This window comes from Trachemys scripta, chromosome 3 (assembly GCF_013100865.1).
Source record: "Trachemys scripta elegans isolate TJP31775 chromosome 3, CAS_Tse_1.0, whole genome shotgun sequence".
Lineage (NCBI taxonomy): Eukaryota > Metazoa > Chordata > Testudines > Emydidae > Trachemys > Trachemys scripta.
The window spans coordinates 151,128,966-151,152,089 of NC_048300.1; the positions used below are offsets into that span (position 1 = coordinate 151,128,966).

A 23,124-nucleotide genomic window follows, 5' to 3' on the forward strand; every position below is an offset into this window, starting at 1 on the left:
AACTTCAGTTTGAAATTTCAGAGCCACAACAACTTTGAGTTTGAATCCTTTGATAAAGCCCATAACATGATTGAATAAACTTCATAAAGTTAATTCCCCAAGAAGAAAGAACTTCTCAGAATAAATTGCTTTGTGTATATTGAAATGTTAAATAGAGCTGCCAATGTATTTTTACAAATTATAAATTAAACAAAACTGCAATACTGACATGTCAAGATGGGATAATTTTTTTAAAAATAACTCGGGAGAGAATTAATTCAGATTCCATTACTGGTCTGAGGTACGTGAATGTATTGTAGGAGAGTCAGTGTTGTCTAGTGGGTAGGTTGCTGGATTAGGAGCTGGAAGACCTGAGTTTTATTCATGCCTCTGCCACTGTGCAACTGGGCACCTTTGTCTACCTTTTCTATTGGGACTGCAAACTCTTTGGGGTAGGGACTGTCTCTTATGGTGTGGATCCTACTCCCAGTTGCACAACTGAAATACAAATAAGTACTTTTTTAAAAAAGATTTGACTCAAGCAAAAAATTAAAGGGTCTAGCTTCTGAGGCAGACCGTAGAAGCCAATTTTTGGGAGGCCCTGGTGGTGTGGTTGCCAGACTTGTACTGTATTGTTTTAGTAGGCCCACCAAATCCACTGTACAGTTAATTAGCTTATTGAAAGACTAAAATATTCAGTTATTGTAAAAGAATATAGACCTGATTCTGCTTCCATTGAAGTCAATGGCAGAAATTCCATTGACTCCAACAGGAGGACTGAACCTAAAGAAGCTACTTGCTACTTCCATCTTCTTCACGTGAGCAAAGCCAAACAAGACACAAAATTGAATCTCTGCCACCACAGACTTGGTATTCAGATTTATATACAACTAGTAAATAATCACTAATAATACTGCAGAGTATATCTATTAATTCAGGCTTTTCCTGTGGTGTCGGATGATGAGTGAAGGGTTATTCTCTGTTTCAAGGGTGTGAGGAAGATCTTTCAAGGGCTGACCCAAAGTCCACTGAAGTCAGTGGCTATGCATGAGTGTGAGTGCATTATATGAAAACTTTAAACAAACAAACAAATACAAGAAGTAAGGTTTTATAAGCTGCTAAAATAAAAGGAATGGAAATGATCAATATATTAGACTAAAATACAATCCTTGGCAATAACAGCATGTAATCCTTGACAAAGGTAGGTGTTACTAATTAAAAGATATTCTGATCATTAACTGTTTCTTTCACAGAGCTATCATTTACTTCAAAGAATATCTGAAATCAAATTTTCAAGGTTCTGATTGTGAGAGGTGCAGCATAACCTAAACATCCATTGAAATCATAAGGAGTTGAGTTGCTTATCACTGTCTAATGAAATAACTCATAATAGGCCTGATCCAAAGTCTACTGAAGTCAACAGGAACCTCTTAATTGACTTGTGGGCTTTGGACCAGACCAAGTGAGCAGAAAAATGCAACTGTCATTAATTTTTGAAGAAAATAACCTGGATGTTCATTTTATCAAGAATCAGCCTCATGTATAAAAAAATCACTTCTTTCTGTGTATTTTATATTCTTGGTGAGATCAAGCTACTTGTAAACAACATGCCAGGTGTTGTTGTTGTTGTTGTTGTTTTTTTTAAAGAATATCTTGTATTAAATTTGATACAAATGTTTATTTAATTATTCTAGTAACTATCCACGTAAAGCTGAAATGTGTGGTGTTCCACTTATGCTTATCTTCCCATCGCAACTTGCATTCTCAGGTCATGGATGAAAGAACTACTGTACACACACACTCTCTCTCTCTCTTTTTCCTATAAAAGCTTTCTAAGTAGTTCTTTGTACTGATTCAATGCTTTGGAAGATAGAATTAGTTATTTTAGTTCCTTCTAAATGTTGATCCAGACTGGAATACTAGTTGCACATTAAATATTGCATATCCCAATATAAATATACACCTCTACCCCAATATAACACAACCCGATATAACATGAATTTGGATATAACGCAGTAAAGCAGTGCTCCGGGGGAGGGGGGGCTGCGCACTCCACTGGATCAAAGCAAGTTCGATATAACACGGTTTCACCTATAACGCGGTAAGATTTTTTGGCTCCCGAGGATAGCGTTATATCGAGGTAGAGGTGTATTAGGCTCCATTCTGCCTTTTTTGTCCTGCATGGGCATATTTCCCCTCCTCTACACCTTTTGTATACTATAACTTTACATTTTAATTCTTTGATGAAGCCATATTATGATATAATACAGCATTATTGCTATATGGTAGCAATCTTGTGTTGGCCTTGGGACAGGTTTGGCCAGTGCTGCATTTCATTTATTTCTCAAATATGAAAATGTTGTCATAGATGGAAGAGTGTATAAATGTGTAAATATTCTATGTAAACTTTACAAGTAATTTGCACACTTACTTTCTACCACTGAATAATGTGTCAAATGTGTGAATTTAAGGAGACATGTGGTACAGTAAGTCTTCCCTTTCTGATGCTCTTGGTATCTTCATGTCTGAAATCAGAAAAGAGCCTGCCGCTGATGTGTTCAGATGCCAGTGCATATGCTATTGGAATTTGTGACAAAGTGACTAAACACTACATTTCCTGTGTACTCAGAAATCCCATAGAAATCATTTCACAGTGGATGAGCAAGTAATGCAAAAATCAGGCCAAAGGGCAGCCCTAGATTGCCAATTGCCAAGACCCAATTAATCTGAATTTCTCATCCCCTCCCCCTTAGCTAGAATTACTTTGGACAAGAGCAGTAAATGCCTATAGTTGCTCTGTGGCAGTAGAGTACTGAAGAAAATTGTTTGTAATGAGACAAGAATGTGGAAGAAGATTGTAAACTTTAGTCACTATCACATAAGTATTATAAAAACACAAAATAATGTAATATTTTCTTGTAGTAACCATAAGTAGTATAATCCTGAGCCTGCCACCCTCACTCATGCAAGTTATTCCTGCTGAATTTATAGAGGTGCCTACTCATGTATGAAACAATTGTGGAATAGGGTCCTATGTATGTTGACTAAAAACTGCATGAGAAAACTTGGATATGTAACATACAAGATCAAGAGAAGAAACCCTATTGGGTTATTTAGTTCAGTCCCCATCCAGTGCAGCAATTATCCATACAGTATATTTGCTAGAGCTTTGTCCCATCTAAATAGAAGTAGTGCTACTACTCAAAAGTAGTACTAAAGAAAAGCCTGACTGTACATTACATACATTCAAATACAATGGATTTGCATCTTAACAAAAATGTGACCCATTTTCATGTTGCTAGGATCAGTGACACCAGAGATAATCTATGTATTGCAGTCAAGTATCAGGGGGTAGCCATGTTAGTCTGTGTTAATCCACAAAAACAACAAGGAGTCTGGTGGCAAAATAAAAAATAAAATTTATTGGGAAAAAAATTTCATGGGTTTAAAAAAAAAAAAAAAAAAAAAAAAAAACACCACACTTCTTCAGATGCATGGATGGTATCTGCATGTCCATCCATCTGAAGAATTGGGTTTTTTACCCACGAAAGCTTATACCCAAATAAATCTGTTATTCTTTAAGGTGCCACTGGACTCCTTGTTGTTTTTATGTATTGCAGAAGTACTGGTTATACTACGTGTTTCCAGAAGTATATTGTTTGGAAGATAATAGGTTCAGCTTCCTTGTTTAAGCTAATTCCTCCTATTGCTAAACATCTGCCCCCCATTGGACAAACAACTACCCATTGTGTGGTAGTCAGGTAAAATACATCAAACTGTAGGAGGGGAAAATTCTGGCTTTAATCTCTTTTAGTAAGTCATTTAGCACTTTCAAAATAGTGAAAAACTTCAGAGGTAAAAACAGTTGTATTCTTTTCTAGGTGCTTCTAAACGGAGGATACAATATGCTTCTAAATGGAGGATAGATCCATTAATGGCTATTTGCCAAGATGAGCAGGGATGCAAACCCATGCTCTGAGTGGCCATAGCCTGTTTGCCAGAAGCTGGACATGGACAACAGATGATGGATCACTCAATGATTGCCTGTTCTGTTCATTTCCTCTGAAGCACTTAGCACTGACCATTGTTGGAAGATAGGATACGGACTAGATGGATCATTGGTCTGACCCAGTATGACTGTTCTTATATTCTAAATTGTAGTAATAAAGAACAGTTTGGCTTATAACCTCATATAGTCAGGCCCAATGGAGGAGAATCTGAAGAACTGGAGAGTATTTATCACACTGAAGAAGGCTGTCAGCCCTCTGCAAAATCTGTCCTAAGAAGTCAGCATTGAAATATTTTAGTACTATTATAAACCTCTGAAGAATGCTGAGACAAGAGACAATGCTATGAGAAATGATTCCAATGGAAGTGAGGAGACTCAATACCTTTGAAGGTCAAGGCCTTGAAGCCCAATCCTGCAAGGCTCTGACCTCATCCCAAGAAATGCCGAGTAACCTCAACTCCCACTAAGTTCCAAGTTAGTACCAACAATAGTTTTGTTAGTGTATCTTACCACCACAGTTGTCAACAGTGTTTCCCTTTGTCTGGGTTGTTCAACATAAATATTTTTAACAGTTCCAATCTAATCTCAATCAGCTTACCCGCAAAAACATACTTGGCATCTTATATGTAGATGTTTTCAGATATAAGTGGCAAAATTCATAATGTTCATGCAAAGAATAATGTACATTTTGAATCTTAAATTGATGTCATACACAACCTATCAATCACAATTTTACATACAAATATATCTACGTGACATAGATTTAACTCAGCGGCAAGTCATTGGTACAATTTTTGTGTATGGTTTCTATGTAGAAAACACAGAACTATAATACCTCTCATGTAGATTATTTATCCACGGGAAAAGCTGGTAAACAAATACTTTAAATTGAATGCAAAATAAGCAGTCTATTCTATTAAACGTTACCTCAAAGCCTTAATTTTGTAATTGATAAAATACATTACAACTTTAAGATAACAGTCCAATGAATCAAATCAAATTGTACAAAAGGAATGAAATGATAAAAAAATGACAGGTTTCAGAGTAGCAGACGGGTTAGTCTGTATCCGCAAAAAGAACAGGAGTACTTGAGGCACCTTAGAGACTAACAAATTTATTTGAGCATAAGCTTTCATGGGCTACAGCCCATTTCATCGGATGCATAGAATGGAACACACAGAAAGAAGATATTTATACATACAGAGAACATGAAAAGGTGGGAGTAGCCATACCAACTGTATGATTGAGGCCAATCAATTGAGATGAGCTATCATCAGCAGGAGCGAAAAAAACCTTATATTAGTCTGTTAAATATTCCAACAACAAAGTAAACAAGCTGCCACCTACACTGGAAAAATAGAATATTTATCCTTCTACAAAACATTTAGGGAGTTTCCCCTTTAATAATGAAGTTTATCCTACTAATATAATGATCCAGAAATGACATAAATAGGGTAAGAATTAAAATAAAATATGATTTAAATTGAAAGACATTTTGAGGATGTTCTAGACATTCATATTTCAAGATGCAGAAATAAAACTTAGTTGTCCCTAGCTTTCTCTCTTCAGTCCACTAAGCACAGTTTGATAAACATCTTTGTTGAGTATGTTACACATACATTCCTCTGAAGTTCAGCATATTTTGAAAAACCCCGGACAGATTTTGCAAACATGATTTTGACATCTCTGTGCTTGAATTTCTCACCCCTTCTATCCCATAAAATGCAGCAATCAATAGATTATAAAAATATGGTACGGAAAGTGTCATCTCTTCCACAATTAAAATTTAATTATGTGCAAAATGCAGCCGCTGAAGAATGATACCACAAATGCTCTTCTTGCGTGACCCCTTCAGTCAGGTTATTACTTCTGTCTAGAAAACCTGGACTTTCGCAGGTGGAAAGCCAAGCCTGGGGGCCATGCTCGTTATATTTGAGGCTACTCCAATATGTTTGCCCATTGACATTTAAAGTTGACTTGTTCAGGTCCATTAAAATGTGGGCAACCTTAACACCAGGATTGTTATTCTTAGGCCCTTCTCTTTGGCCCGGCATTTTTATTGCATTCAGTCTCTTATTTTTCTCTGTCGGAAAACCAGCAAACCTATCTTTTCAGTCTCTAATACAACTACTATTGTTCGTTTAGAAAACATGCTGAGAGCCCCATTAAAGCCCCTCTAAATCCTAGCGCTATCTTCATGAGTCCCTCACCATCCTGACAAGCAAATTCTCAGTAAATCACCCCCACTGCGCAGGCAGCAACTTTGCCTGCCAGCTGCTGCCTTTGGAGAAGCTCAGTGGGCAAACTGGACGCGGGGGGCTTGTTCAGCTGCTCGCAGGAGTGGGTTAAAGCCCTCAACGCTTCCAACAATTAGCGCCTGGAAACCTTAATAGGTTCCCCAGTCTCCGCGCAGAGAGAAGCCGAAACACTTTCTGCGGCTTAATTGTCTTAATAGTCAGCTTCTAACATCACATTGTTGGGGAAGTTTCTGATTCTAAGGGACACTAATTAGCTTTAAATGATGCTAAATACCATCCCTACCGTTGCAAGGGCTTCTCTGGGACTTTTACAAGATACAAGCATTCCGGTAATTTAAAATCACTTTGTTTTCTTCTCCGAGCTGTTAACCGTTTGGAGAAACACTGACCCGCAGGACAACCACGGGAGAACCTCGCCTCCCCCCCGACCACCTCCCCCCTATTTCTTCAAAGTGCCTTTGGCAGTGCACAGCTGAAGCAAGTAGTTCAGCTTTTCTTCTCCCACACCGCTCAGGCTTGGCTGCCCTTAAAGAAAATCCTCTCCTAACAACGTGTCAATGTTACATTCCTTCACAAAGGCAACTTCTATTAGAGGGGCTGGGAGTTTGGCTCCTAGACAGGGAGCTTTGTGGCCATGCAGAAACCAGGGAGAGAGGAAACATTTCCTGCATTAAAATGCAATAGCCTGGCTCAGTGATTCATGCCTGTGCAGGGGGCAAATTCAGCCCCACTCAAATAGCTGCCCTCGAGCTCCAATTCCCAGCCAGGGGGCGGCGGCTTTTCTCCTTATCTCTAGAGATTTCTCTGTTTTGCATTTCTCATTTGATAACTGTATTTTAACCTCACGTGTCTCCCTTTCTCTGCAGCTTCCAAACCACGGCGTGTCTCTAGGATCTTCCTTAATAAATCAGCTTGCCCTTGCTCTGTACACAAAGCATTAATATGTCCAGAACACCAGGTATTAAGAAAGACAAAAAGGAACGTAGACCCTAATTACTATAATTGGGTGGCTGCTCTGATGACCGGATCCACAGCTTCCGGACCTTCCACGCCCTCCCTCTTTTCCAAACTCAGGTGATTACGATATCAGCCGCGTGTTATTAGCACACGTGCAAAACCATCATCCCCCTGGAGCTGGGGCCGCCCACATGCGTCTCTCTATTGACCAAGGGAGCATGTGGGTGATATTGCAGGGTGCAATATGTCTCCCTGAGCCAAAAATTGAGGCAGAATTTGCTATTCGCTTGGTACTTGTGCAGTTTCGAGGTCAGACCCTGTTGGCGTTTAGGGTCCTGGTACTTAAGTCGGGTTGCCCGCATGCCTTTGGAAATCTCTTTCCTGCCAAGTCAAGGAGTAGCATCAAAGGGAATAAGATTTTATTGCTGGGTGGTTGCAATAAAAGAGGGAGAACTGGCTCACAGTGTGTCCGCATTATTATAAGTGAGAGCTGAGAACAGCGACAGATTAAATCCCCATTGAAGTATAAATTATCTTTTAGTAGGAATCAGAATTGTATGTTGAAGATGAGATTAATTTTAAAATAACATCCTGCCCCGTGTAAGTGGTTTGAGGATGTGTCTGCAGTTCTCCCTAGCCCTTTCATGGGAGCGGGCTGGAGGTTAGCAGCAGACCCCACAACTAGTGTGGAGTGCAAGTCAGATAAGTTTAACTATCAACGAGAGGCAAGAGCAGAACCCTAGATAGTGATTTGAGATTGAAATAGACCTTTGAGACCCCATTAGAAACACCTACCTTCTTTTGGCGGCCGTTTAGCTTCTTTGCTAAGGTTGCAGACCTGGGTAGTTTGCAGCTCCTGGGTCAGACACCCCTCCGTCTGCTCATTGAGGGGCAGCACCACATTGCTGAGCAACACCAGGGACTGGTCGTCTATTCCCCATTCTCCCAAATGCTGAGGGCAGGTACATTTTGTATACATGATCCCACAGGACTCAGTTCTCCCGTTCTCGAACTTCAGGCAGTTCTCTAGCCAAGTGCACAATACATGGCAACCAAACTGGCTCGGGCTCACCTTATTCAACACCAAAAACTCAAAGAAGGATTTTTGTTCTTCTTCCTTTTTGTGTAATCCTGGGAAATCGATGGGATAGACCCGGCGTATCTGAATAAAATTCTTATCATATTGCAGAAATACAAAAGCATTCTTGGAATCGCAGAGCTGCATTATAGAATGGTTATTTTTTAAAAGATCCTTTATTTTTTCATGGGAAAAATGATCAAACTGATAAGCCAAAAGGGAAAAGTTGGAGCAGCTGAAGTCCTTTTTGGAAAATTTCAGGTAAATACTATATTTGGTTGGATCTGGATTTTCCAGCGTCCAAGTGCAGTTTGTAAAGTTTTTAGGAAACATTTCACTTAGAGAATACGATCCATAAATGACTCCCTTCACCAGCGTGGAACACCAGAAGTCTTGGGCAGCATTAAATCCAAACATAACCAGTAGATAGGTGGAAAATATATAAATCAGCAAATTACGAACAGCCTTCATCCTATGTCATTTGGCCTGTAGAAAATGAAATGAAATAAAAATGCAAGTAGAATTCTTCACGCATTGAAAATCAAACTCCTTCCAATATTCCAGCCAGCTGTTTTCAAGATTCCAGTTAGAACCCTCTTCAAAAAGAAGGGCAAGTAATTTTTATTTTTTAACACAAGGAAATTGTTTGATGCTGTGTGAACAGCGCCATCACGTGGCCATTACAACAGTCAAATTCCCTAAATTCAAATAAAAAAAAATAACATTTATTAGATTATTAAGTGGAATGCCCTCCGTTGTCTAGCATGTATTTGGCGTGATCTGGAACTATTAAATTTAGATAAAAGTCAGAGACTTTCATCTGGTGGACCAGAAGAAGGACTATCTATCTATTTATTTATTTATTTTTAAAAAAGTAAATCAACAGCCTAGGCACCGTTTATATATATGCACAGAATTTCACTAGACCAGATCAGAAAAGCTGGTAACAGCTGTTGTTACATATTATTTTTTCTATTAAGACTGAGAAATAATTGTGATGAATTACAGTCATAATTTAAAAATGCACAAATTATTTGCTACAGATGGAACATTATCTCCCATATGTCTACATGCCTCTGCAGTGGCCACCTGGTATACAAAGGTCTCTGTAAAAAGAAAATCCGGAGAGGAAACACTGAGATTAATATGTGTTAATAAAATCTTGAAACTGTTATCCGGGAAAGAAATATAGATGGTTAGATAGATGGAAAATGTCGTTGCCTGACACCGCCATTGAGACCAATCATTTTAAAGACAATCATTTCAATGTGATATAACCTCTTGGAGTAGATAACGTTGATAAGTATATTAGTATTTATAGCCAAAGGAGCTGTATAGAGAGCAATGCTATAGCAGGACCTGTATAACTGGACCGAACTGGGTCTCTAAGTTGCCCTTTATTAAGACTGTTTTGTACAGTATGGTTATCAACTGTATTTTGCATATGTGCGCTTGAATGATGAAAGACAGATTACATTTTCTCTGCTAGTATCTCCAACTAAAGCTCTTTTATTGGCCCGCTTCGCGGAAACAGCCTTCACATCTTCTGTTCTCTAAAAGTGGCCTAGGATAATAAAGGGAACCTTTGGTTATATTTACCTCTGTTATCCAAAAAATAAAACTTGAATGTTTTCAGCTTTAACCTTTGAGAAGTTGCTTATCTCTTATCAATGAATGTCTTTTCGCTTTCTGTTTACAAGTGTGAGCAGACAAAAGTGATGCCAACTTAATTAAAAAACTCTTTAGATTGCAGTCTCTTCCACTGTTGCTCTGTAAACAGAGACAGACATACAGACACATACACAGTTACTGAGTTTTAACGTGTGTCTTTGCCTAGCTTTCATCTCCTCCACCAAATCGCATGGCATCTTTCGTCCCCCATTGCATAACACAGAACAAATCGGCGGATTAAATTCCCTGTAAGAGATTTTTGTATTTCCCAGATTATAATTCAAACTCTAAATCTTGAGATGGGCAAAGCAGCACCAACTCTAACCCTCTTTATAGCTGCGGTTTAAAAAAATTGGTGCTGCCGCCGGATCTATCCAAACTATTGGATTTTCCCTTTTCCGAACGTGCATCTCAATGAGTAACAAATTCATCCTTCTGGAAATAAGGTCGAGAGGGCGGTTAACGTTTTTTTTTAAACAGAAATGAATAGGCAGTTCTGGAAATAATTTCCTCTCTACAAAATTTGCTGTAGCACTTTGCAGGCAATGCAGCCCTGCGCAGTATTATTCAGGATGGTGTAGGCGTTGAAAGCCAATGTGACAGTAACTGTCTAAATTAGGAATTCTACCCATGAAAAAGGATTCATTTTATAATCTGGAGACCAAAGAGGGTTTTTTTCTTAATCATTTTAAAATAAAAGCCCCTGACTTTTCCTCCTGTGCAACATTTGCACTGGAAAAATAAAGACGTCCGCAGTGCTAGGCTGTTTTCCACGAGGAAACCAAGTCTAATAGCCATCATTTTAATTACGTTTGTTCATGCAAACCTACTGAAACAAAATATTACTTTAAATTATCGCTCTCTGCATGAATAGGCAGGATTTCATTTTGCTTACAATAGTGCTAAATACAAAAGTGAAGCTGCTCAGCGAAAACATCAGGCACTGATGATTAAACGATCTTTCTTTTGGGGGGGGAGGTTAAAGAACGGCCACCAAGGTTTAAGGTTGCCCATTTTGGAAGAAATCTCCTCTGCTGAAAAGCAAACAGGCGTTTAGTTTGGATAATCCCCAACTGATTTTCTAGGTGACACTGTAGTTTGGTCGAACATAGACGGCGCCATCACTCCACTTATTTTTCCCCAACAGAAGACCCACTGACTTCCCTTATTTTAACTTCCTATTAAGCTAAGATTCCCACTCCTCATAAAATTACCCTAGTCATGCACAAACCTCAAGTTTTCTTGGTCTCGCTGGAAATTACTCTCAGGGAAGCAGACCTGTCGCAAACCCGACTTCTCTAACTTTTAAACTGTAGGGTAGAACTAAATGCAGAGATAATTCTGCATGTGTAGGCTCTCTTTATCGTTCAGCAACAGCCTGTCCTCCTCCTCCTCCGCCGCCGCCGCCTCCTCCTCCTCCTCCCCGGAATCCCGAGCTAACAGCTCTACAGTCATAATCCCTGGAAATGGGAAATGGAAAATGCCCCTGGACACCCTTACCTTCCACTCCGAAAGCTGTCAGGCTATTTCTCTAAAACACTAGCACCACAGGCACACGTCCCAACAACAGTGATGGAGAGATTCCCCTTCTGTCGGAAGCACCGTTTCCCATTTTCCCAGGCTGAGGTTCAAAACCAAGATTTAAAGGAGAGACGAAGAAGAAGAAAAACAACAACAACAAAAAAACACAGGCAGAGAGGAAACCCCAGCACGCGCAAAGCTTTGGCTCCGGATCCACCAAATCCACCATGTGAAGGGAAAGAAAAAGCCCCAAACCAGAGAGACTGCAGGGGGTGGGGAAATGGACCTGGCTGAAGAGCGAAGATTTTTTTTTTAACTTGAACCAAAGTCTAACCCAACAAACCGATCAGCGGAGATACCAGGCAAGCGATGAGCTGAGAGGAGACCTACAGGCTACTGCTGCCCTAACGCAGATGTGGTGGTGGGTTTTGGCTTATTATTATGAATATACTTATTCTTATTCCGCTTTTCTCCCTGCTCCTCCTCCCCCCTCAGGTACTGATGGACGGACAGCGGCTGGGGAAAAAAAATCCTTGGCTGGTGATGTCGGCAAGCTGTTTGAATGCTGAGTGAGGAGGGAGTACAGCGGGAGAGAGATAGTAAAGCTCTGTGTGTGTGTTAGAAAGAGAGCAAGTCAGTCAGCGTGTGAGAGAGTCTGTGTGTGCGCGCGCTCCCGTGTGCGCCTGTGCGCTCGGCTGCCCGTCGGAGCCTCTCCGGTGGGGTGTGCGCGCCCCGCAATCCCTCTCCAGCGTGTGGGGGTGCTGTGCGGGCCCCGCTCTCCTTCTCCGCTGTGTGTGAGTGCGCGCGCGCTGCGCACCCCGCTCTCCCTCTCCAGCCTAGGGTGCCCGTGCGCGCCCCGCTCTCCCGCTCCAGCCCGGGCGCACCCGGGCGCTCTGCTCGCCTCTCTCCTTCCTCAGTGGTGTATGTGTGTGTGTGAGAGAGAGAGACTCTCCTCTCGGCTCCAGCGACCGGGCCCGCGGTGCGTTTTGCACGTCACGGCTACTCAAAACCAAGCACGTCCGAAAAACGTTATTTTTCTGCGGCTGAGAGGTTTTTCCAGCCTCAGTTCCCACCGCTGGAGCTGGCTGCGACCGAGTGTAAGAGAAACTCACAGGCTGGGAGGGAGGCGAAGGGAGGAGGGAGTAAATCCAGCACTTGATCTCCTTCCTCTTGTTCTTTCTTTTAAAGCATAACCCCCCTCCCGCCCCCCGGAGCTGTCAATGTGCCACCGCGATGCAGATTAAGTGATATAGCGCTGCAAGGAAAACACATCTCCTCGCTTTCAAACTGCCGCCTGCCTCTGAGTGGAACAATAGCAATTTTCTCGGCGAGGCTGCAATTAACACCTTATTTGTTCCTCGCCAGAGATAGGGCTCCGGTTGGGATCACATTAAATCGCTCAGCAGGGCGAGTGACTCTGGGAAGCGGCTATTTTCTCGTGATTTTTTTAAAGTTCCATTTTAGCGCAGCTGGGTTGTGCTGGTGGCTGCGTTCCATTGACGATGCCCGAGGGCCGCGGTAGGGGATGGCGGGTTGGAGTGGGTGGGTATGCTGTCAAATGTCCGAACAGCCCTATCTTTAGCTGCCCCTTGCTCAGGCTGGAGTTTGCAAGGCAAGCGGCCAAATAGCACAACTGCTGGAGGGGTGGGGGTCGGAATAAAGGAGAATTGTGAAAATGGGGCTGTTTCCTGATCACCCAAAGAAACACCTGCTTTGTTGGTGTAGCTAAGTAGAGTTGAGTAAGTTGTTTCTCTCTCTCTCTCCTCCCCTTGCTTCTCTCCCATTCCCCGTGGGTGAGCTGGGTTATCCTTTGGCTAGTGCCCCGGGGTGTCAGTGAGAGAAAGGTGCCTTATATGCGACATTAGATATATGGTATGATAATGGGGGGGGGGGTTACATTTAAATAAGTTTTAATACCAATCCAGCCCCTAACTTGAATACTTGTTCTGTAGCTATCACACACCGTTTACATTCTGCAAAGGGAACAAAGCATTTCTCAAAACGGTGTGGTCCTGCTACATGTTACAATCCCACTCAGTTTGAAAGTGCATTTGAAAAATGCCTTGTTTTAGATGTACTCTCCGCCCCCTCCCCCGCTCATGGAAGGAACAGGAACAGAAGTTTAAACTTCTGGCGACCATCCAAGCCAATCATTTCTTAACGCAAACAGATTTTTTTCCCCCTCACAAAAGGCTCGAATTCAAATAATATAGAGGTATACATACATGAATACTTCATACCATATTTGTAAAAACAATAAAGCGCAAGGCTTGCATGATCTACTCCTTGTATTTATATTTTTATGAATCTTTCCAAATACAGCAAATATACCAAAATAGCAGGTTCATCATCACACACAAAGTAAATAAAGACGGTAAGATAAAGGGAGGGGAGGGGAAGCGACATGTCTATTTTCAGGGGCTACATTAATCATAGACCTCAAAAAAGTCAGCCCAAATTGCTTTGAATTTTTCGGGCATTCCCTTTCTGCAGAATGCCAGTCATTAGTTACCTGCGAGGTCAGCCATATCGCTGAGCCATGCATCAATATTTGGTGGGGATAGATTTTTCCATTCTTGCAAGATTAGTTTGTAGCGACCAAAGCTGCATGTTGGAACCATGCAGCCCTGCTATCAAGTTATCTCCAGGTATCAGGAACCATATCCAAGAATGAAAATTAAGAATGAGGGCTCCAAATTAGCATCCAATATCAAATTGGTCCTTTGACCCATCTCCTACCAGAAGTTTTTGAATGATCTACTCCTATCAAATATAATACAAAGGAAATAAGGCTATTGCTGATTTAGGAATAAGGATACTCCTTCACATACAGTTGCACTCCACATTGTCTCTGAATGATGACCATCACACTGTTCTGAAATTCTTGAGGAATAGCCTGGCTCACTGTCATGCTGACCGAAGCATAACAATCACAGAGGTGCATGTATAATACAAGCATCTTAAATTCAATTTTTTCCCTCATTTACATTAGATGTGGGACATGATAGGTCAAAAAAGCAAGACACCCATAATGAAGCAGTTCATTCTCTACACTGATTCCTGTGGCCTTTGCAAATTGCAGTTCCCTTGATTGTGAATGGAGTGAGGTATATTTATATAACACTATATATAAATATGGAGTGGATAAGCCATTAGTCTTTAGCAAGCCCCTATATATTACAAGCCTTTAATTAATATCCACAAAGAAGTCAGGTTTGAAAACGTCTGAGTGAATAATCAATAACGAACAACTGGTGAAGATTAAGGTCAAGTGAAGATATGGTCGAGCTGGAGAGAAAACTGTGAGGGAAGCTCTTCCTCCATCTCCTGCATTCAATTCCAAGGTAAGGAAGAATGTTGCAGAAGTAACATCTAGGTTAACCCAAAGAACAGAAGTCTGGAATGGCAGTGCATAATATTATGTAGACTCTTTCAGGAGGTTTATGGTCTGGCTTGGGTGACCCAGTTATTAATTGCTGGAACATATTCTAAAGTATCATGTTGCACTCTTTGTTAATGCATAGATATCAAATAATCACATGTATGTACCTACCTGAAAGAACTGCTCGGAGTCACAAAACAAGACTTTCCTACATACATATATCTCAGATTAAATTTAAACAGAAATTGGCTAATTGAAACCACAAGGTTTGACAAAATAAAGGTGAAGATCAGTGTATGTTTGGTATTGCAAACTTTTCTCTCTCGGTTAAAAAAAAATAGAGTCTCATTAAGCAACCACAGTCTGATCTTCTATTATTAAAGCTTTTAAGATTGCACCTGGAAAAGTGTGATTTTGAGTGCTAAAGTACAGAAACAGAAGTGAATGCAAGACACGGCTGTGCATTTGTAGATTGAGCATCTACATATAATCAAGAACAGTACTAATTTACCTGGATACCTTCCATCATATATTTGAGGAATGAGATGCTAGCTGCAATCTCACTTTTCTTTAACAGATTTGCTGTCAACTTTCCCAGACACATATGGTCCCACCTATATTACAGACAATATAGTCTATAAAAACTTTGCTAAAAAGGTTTTATGTGGCACAGTCATAATCTAGTGTGGATGACCACACTGTACCATAAGCAGGGGGACATTGTTCAGGCTTGCCGGAGGAAGGGTAACAGTGCTTTACGGGGGCAAGCAGGGGGAAGGGAAGGAGAAACTGCTGCAAAAAGGAAGCTGGAGGTCACTGTGGCAATGCTGACTCATCCTCTAGGAATGTAAGGGCAGAAGAGTTAAAAGAGGCACACCCAGGCATTAGAACAGTGGTGGGCAACCTGTGGCCCACGGGCTGCAAGCAGCCTGTCAGGGTAATCCACTGGTGGGCCATGAGATAGTTTGTTTATATTGACTGTCCAGAGTGGGTGCACTTTTTCCAGCAGGTGTCCACCTTCCTCAACTCTTTGGATCCTCGCACGTGCCTGGTTCTGGGCGGGGATTTCAACACCACCCTTGAAGAGTGGGACTGCTTGGGGACCGAGGAGTGTCCAGCCACCGTGGACATCCTCCGGGAGATTGTTGACTATCACTCCCTGGTAGATGTCTGGCGCGACCACCACCTGGACGATGTGTCAATGTTCATCTATGTCTGGATGGAGGCACATTGGTCACGCCACTCCCAGTTGGACCGCATCTACTTATCTCGCCATCATCTTTCATGGGCCCACTCCTCCGGCATCCAGCCAGCCCCATTCTCGGATCACCATTTGGTGACCATGACGGCCTCTCTCACCTCAAAGAGGCTGGGGCCGGCCTATTGGCACTTTAATAACAGCTTGCTGGAGGACGTGGGCTTTATGGCATCCTTCTGGGAGATCTGGCTGGCCTGGCGAGGGCAGAGGTGCGCCTTTCCCTCTGCTCAGCGGTGGTGGGATGTGGGGAAGCTGTGTGCCCACCTCTTCTGTTGCGACTACACCTGGAGCACCAGCTGGCGGAGGGATGTGGCGATAGAGCAGTTGGAGTGGGAGGTCTTGGAGCTGGAGAGGCATCTGGCCATCAGCCCCAGGGATCCATCCCTCTGCGGAGCATGCTGGGAGAAGTGGGAGGAACTTCGAGTCCTTGAGGACCATTGGGCTCAGGGTGCATTTGTTCGATCCCGCATCTGTCTGCTTCAAGAGATGGATCATGGATCTCACTTTGTCTACGTCCTGGAGAAAAAGAAGGGGGGCTAAGAAGCATGTCACCTGTTTTTGGCAGAGGACAGCAGCCCCGTCACAGATCCGGAGGAGATGCATGGAAGGACCAGGGCCTTCTACGCCAGCCTCTTCTCCCCGGATCCAGCCAATGCCTGTAAAGTGCTCTGGAACGAACTCCTGATGGTCAGCACGGGCGACCAAGACCGGCTAGAGCTACCTCTCACTCTGGTCAAGTTCTCGGAAGCCCACCATCTCATGCCCACTAATAAATCTCTGGGAATGGACGGACTGACCATGGAGTTCTACCGGGTGTTCTGGGATGTCCTCAGCCCAGATGGTGACAAGGTCTGGACCGAATCCTTGGGGAGTGGGGTCCTCCCCCTGTCGTGCAGGCAAGCCATGTTCGAAAGCAAGGCGAGGAAGGGGGACATCTGCAACTTTTAGAATTGGCATCCCATCTCGCTCCTCAGCATGGACTACAAGGTCATAGAGAAGCCCATCTTGCTGCGGCTGGGGTCCATGCTGGTGGACGTGGTCCAGCCCGACCAGACCTACACTGTCGCAGGCCACACCATCTTTAACAATCTGTACTTGGTCTGGGATCTCCTGGAGCTCGGGTGTAGGGATGGTCTGTTGTTCGCCCTCCTATCCCTGGACCAGGAGAAGGCATTCAACAGGGTGGACTATTGGTATCTCCTGAGCACTCTGCAGGCATTCGGTTTCAGGCCCCGGTTTGTGCGTTTTCTTTAGGTGCTGTATGGCTTCGCAGAGTGTCTGGTCAGGCTCAACTGGACCCTGACCGAACCAATCAGCTTTGGGAGAGGGGTGCTTCAGGGGTGTCCGCTGTCAGGCCAGGTGTATGCTCTGGTGATCAAACCCTTCTTCTGTCTCCTCCATTCGAAGTTGATGGGGTTGGTGCTCCGTGAGCCAGAGTTGCGGCTGGTCCTTTTGACGTATGCCGATGACCTGCTCCTCATGGTCCAGGACTCATGCGACCTGGTGCGGGTGGAGGCTTGCCAGGCCATCTACTTGGCGGCCTCCTCCGCCTGGGTCAAGATCTCTGGCCTGGTGGTCGGGGATGGGTGGCAGGCAAGCTCCCTCCTACCTGCACTTCAAGCCATCTGGTGAAGCACGGGTCCGCTGCTCTATCTTGGCATTTACCTTTTTGCCAAGCATCCTTCTCTGCCAGAGAACTGGCAAGGGTTAGAGGGCAGGATGTCTGAGCTGCTGCGGAGGTGGACGGGACTGCTCCAGTGCCTCTCCCTGTGGGGGAGGGCACTGGTGCTCAACCAGCTAGTCCTGTCCATGCTCTGGCACTAGCTCAACACCCTGATCCCAGCCCTAGGTTTCCTGGCTGATATCCAGAAGCTGGTTCTGGAGTTCTTTTGGTCAGGACTGTACTGGGTCTCTGTGGGGATTCTGCATCTGCCCCTGAAGGGGGGAGGACATAGCATGACATGCTTGCACACTCAGGTCCATGTCTTCCACCTCTGGGCCCTGCAGAGACTCCTCTATAGTGCAGGTAGTCCGGCTTGGAGCATGTTGTCACATGCTTCCTTCACCGCTTCCGAGTGCTCTGATATGCTTCTTTATCTCTCTCCACTGGATCTTCCACGAGATCTCCAGGCTCCCAGTCTTCTACCAGGACCTCCTTTGGACATGGAAGCTGGTTTCGGTGACCAGGTCTGTGGCGGCCACCAAGAGGTGGATCTCCTCTCGGAGCCCCTGCTACACAATCCCCAAATCTGTGTGCAGGTGTCGGAGTCCCCCTCGGTGTGCCAGAGGTTGGTCCTGGTGGAAGTCACCAGAATCGGAGACCTCCTGGACTACAACCAGGGAGACTGGTTGGATCCCTTGATGCTCATTCAGTGCATGGGGCTCTCCACCCTACATACTCCCCGGTGCGTACTTCAGGAGGTGAGGGCAGCTTTATTGCCAACTACTTGGGTTTACCTCGACTGGATCCTGTGGGACAGTACTCCTTGCCCACCCTGCATCCCGAGCCCTCCAGACATTTTTACTGGCTTCTGCTCCATGACCCAGCCATCTCCCCTGTACACCATGAGCCAGCTGCACAACTTGCAGCCAGTTCGCTTCCGGACCGTGCCGAGGAACCATCTGTACACGCTCATGCTCCACTCCCTTTATTTCCTTACTCTCGTGCCCCACCTCGATACGAAGAGGTGGGACCTGTTACCACCTCTTGAGGGTGAGGAACCCAGGAGGGCCAGCCTATACTCTACCTTGGTCCCATGGCCCACTGGGGATACCAGTTGGTGGCTCCTCCATGGAGGCGTGAGCATGGGCATGATCTTGGCACGGTTCACCCCTGCCCTGATGCCTGTCTCTTTTTGTGGGACCTCCTTGTCAACCTCCTCCTTGCGCTGGCCAAAGTGGCCATCTATAAATCTAGGGAGAGGAGGTTGGCTGAGGGGGTTTCCTGCAACCGTGGAACCTATTTCCGATTCTCCCTCCATTCATGCATCTGGGCAGAGTTCCTCTAGGCAGCGTCCTCTGGCTCCCTTGACACCTTTGAGGAGCAGTGGGCACTGTCTGGGGTTCTCTGCTCAGTGTCTCATTCTGGATCCTTATTTTTGGCCCTTTGACCCTAACACCCCCCTTGTTATTTTTTCCGTTGTCCCCCGTAACTACTTGAGATACTGGGCCTTATGGATCCTTCCCAAAGGCTGGGGGAGGGTCTTTTAGCAGTGGCTTGCACCCACCCACTTCCTGGAACCCAATACGAGCACTCTCCTGTAGCCGTTTGGCCTGTCCCCATCATACCATCAACACTTTCACACATGGCACTAGAACAACCATCATCACATTCAAGTACTGGTCTAGAAACCTTGTCAACTTGTTTTCGCCCAGTTCCAAACAGAACAGACTTCCAAATGATAAATGCTAATGCAGTATTTATTGCAATTATATAATGGTCTAGTATTTTTGTGAGTGTTATAAGAGTGATTACTATAATACTGCATCTTCATACATATTTATTTGCAAATATTTAAGGTGAACTGTTTGTTTTCCCTTCCCCCAAGAATGCCCCCAACAGCCAGGCCAATAGGCAATGTGATGCCCTGTTGATGAGCTATATGAGAACCTAGATACAGGAGACAGAGATAAGAAAAATAGATAGATTCAGCAACTTATAATTAATTACTATCCCAACCCCCTGGCTCTGCTGATTCTCACTATTAGCCACGATGGGCAGGGATGCAAAACCATGCTCTGAAGTGTCCCTAGCCTCTGTTTGCCAGAAGCTGGGAATGGGCAACATGGGATGGATCACTTGATGATTACCTGTTCTGTTCACTCCCTCTGAATCACCTGGCATTGATCATTGTCAGAGGATACTGAGCTAGATGGACCACTGATCTGACCCAGTATGGCCGTTCTTATTTTCACTTAGTTATGTCACCCAGTATACACAATGATGGAAGTATACAAGAGCACACAGCCAGCCTATTGGGAGGAGGTATGTGCTAATTTTTCTTAGCCAGTTTGTTCCAGTAGTGGTGGTACTGACATTTTCCCCTTTGCACTCTATGCTACTCTGCATACATGGCCATGCACAGATATGCATGACTCTTAAATTCCCCGTTATGTGTGGATTTCTTTACTTCACAAGGTGAATTCCACTGAATAATACTGAGTTCTTATAAAAGCTGGGCAGGGGAAATTTTAAACTTTATTTGAGTTATTCTGAACTAAAGGAGTTTTGAATTCAGTTATTTTAACTTTAACAGAAGGTATTGGACATATGAATATCAGCGAATTAAATAAAATAGTAGGTTCCTAAAAAAGTTGATAGCAAACATCGAAGAGGAAATTATTTTGAGGCATCATATGTCATCTTGTCCAGTGTTTTGTTAGCTGTTCAGGAAATACTCCCCTTCCCATTTAGGTTGACCTGTTTAGACTAGAGCACTTCTAGGTTATTTCTTTCTTTCTAATCAAGGGAGGGTACGGATTTTAAAAATAATGGGTTATACTGTGACAGCCTCATTTTCAATATCTTTTGAAACAGGAGGATGTCTGGTGGCATTTGAAATATGTCACAGGAGTGCTCTGTATCTGCATATTTATAAATAGTTAACAGATAAAGTGTCAGCAGATGGCACTCAAGAATATGTAGCATAGCTCCGTAGCATACGGCTGGGTGAAAGTTTTTCTTCCAAACTTTTTTGTCCCCAAAGGATAATCAGGTTTTTGATTAAATAAAACCTTTCACAGACAGTATCTGTTTTCCTCAAAACAAATGGATTGTTCACAGGAAAATCAACCCCCCAAAATTTTCATTCTGAATCTTTTCTTTTTGCTTTTGGAAATTTTCAGCTGAAAAAATTGGGGAGTTTTTTAAATGAGAAAGTTAAAGTTTTCAGCTGAAAATTTCAGTGAAAATTATTTTTGTTTTTGTTTTCATGCAAATCCCTCCCTTCACTTTCTGACCACCTCTATTCCTGGATTTTGTAGGACCATTAAACTTGTGCCTTCCAAATGGCTTCCAGCTTGTTACTTAGAGTGCTGTTAAGCGCTGCTATTCTAGATGATATACTCTAGTTCAGTCACAAGTTGTTGGGCTAGATGCAGGAATCACTGGATGAAGTTCAAGGGCCTAAGTAATGCAGGAAGTCACACTAGGAACATAGACATTGTCATGCTGAAACAGACCTAACGTCCATCTAGTCTAACAGTGGCAAGCACAAGATGCTTCTGAGGAAGGTGCAAAGAAACCTCATAATAGGCAGATGTGGGATAATCTGGCCACCATGAATTTCTCATCCTAATCCCTAGTAGAGATTGTTTTAAATCCTGAACATGAGGTTTCATCTCTTTTCCAATACTCTTTTAGCTAGCATTAATTATTATAACTCTGGATAGTCTTGTAATCCATATAACCATACAATCTCTCTGAATCTTAATATGGTTTGCCCTCAATGACATTCTGTGGCAATGAGTCTCACAATCTAATTACACATTGTGTGAAAAAGTATTTCCTATTACCATTTTTGAATTTTCCACCTTTCAATTTAATTGACTGTCCCCTTTTTTTTGTGTTATGAGACATGGAAGAAAACAGAAGCTCCTGATCTACCTTCTCCAATCCATTCATTATTTTGTATATTCATATCATGTTCCCTTTTATTTGTTTCATTTGGAAAATAATCCCAGTTTTTCAATCTTTCTCCATATCAGAGTTATCCCATGCCCTCAAGTCATTCTTGTTGCCCTTCTCAGCATCACCTCTAATTCTGCAATGTTCTTGTAGAGATGGGATGACCAGTACTGTGCACAGTATTCCAAATGAAACTGCTATTGAGTCATCTACTATAATGGCATTATAGTTTCTCTGTATTATTCTCCATCCTATTCCTTATGGATCCTAATATCTTGTTTGGTTTTTTTAAATGCATCTACACATTAAGCAGAGGTGTCCAGTGACCTTTGCTTTATTAGCCTCTTATGAACGACTTTGTCAAAGGCCCTTTCACAATCTAAATAAATTATGTAAACTTGTTCTCCTTAGCCAATATTTTATTAACATGTTCAAAAAATTCTAATAGATTAGTGACACATGATTTTGCTTTTCAGAAACCTATCATATCATGATTTTCCAAATAATTTAAAAATAGAAAAGTAAAACATCATTTCAATCAATATGCCAGATGTAAGGCATACTGATCTGTAAATCCTGGATCACCCTCAGAGACTTTTTTACATATAGGTACAACATTTGCTATCCTCTAATCCTCCAGTATAGTAGCTGCTTTTAACCAGAGATTGCATAGCTCAGCCACGTCATACTTGAACTCCATCAGATTTTTTGGATATATGCTTGTGATGGGGCAGCTTCCCCTCACTGGCAGAAAAGGGGTTAAAAGCAGCCCTAGGTAGGCTGCACCAGAGGCATCCAATTAGAAAGGGGCTGAGAGGATTAGCCAACCATGGCCCAACAGGCCCATATAAGAAGGGCTGCAGGCAGAGCAGAGTTCAGTAGCTGACTGGAACTTGAGGGGAGAAGACCAGGTATCTCCTTAACATTTTGTTCAGTGAGAACGGATGCAAAGGAATCATTCAGCTTCTTAGCAATGTCCTTATCTTCTGCAATTGCTCCCTTTCTTCCCTTGTGACTTGGCAGACCCACTGATTCTTTTGCAAAGTTTCCTGCTTCTGATATACTTAAAGAATTTAAGAACATAAGCACATAAGAATGGCCATACTGGGTCAGAGCAATGGTCCATCTTGCCACGGGTGCTGGCTTCCAATTTTCCCCAGGGGTGCTGAACCCCCACTCAGTCCCAGGCCCTGCCCCCATGCCACCCCTTCTCCAAACCCCCACCTTGCCCTGCCTCTTCCTGCCCTCACTCCACCCCTGCCCTGCTTCTTCCCCACATCTTTACACTCCCTCCCACGAGTGCGCCCCAGCCCCATTCTTCCTTCTCCCTCCCAGCGCCTCCTGCATGCATGGAACAGCTGATGCATGGCGGGTGGGAGGTGCTG

At 43.2% G+C, this 23,124-nt stretch overlaps 1 protein-coding gene across 1 annotated transcript in view; it reads right to left on the reverse strand.

The window, feature by feature from the left end:
- ADGRB3 (adhesion G protein-coupled receptor B3) overlaps positions 1–12,579 on the reverse strand; it is a gene marked incomplete in the record, with an annotated part of 595,656 nt that extends 583,077 nt beyond the window's left edge. Inside the window, 3 exon segments of the mRNA XM_034766231.1 lie at positions 7,999–8,767; positions 9,881–10,051; positions 11,453–12,579. Coding sequence (XP_034622122.1) covers positions 7,999–8,752 — 754 coding nt within the window.
- Positions 12,580–23,124: the final 10,545 nt, after the last annotated feature.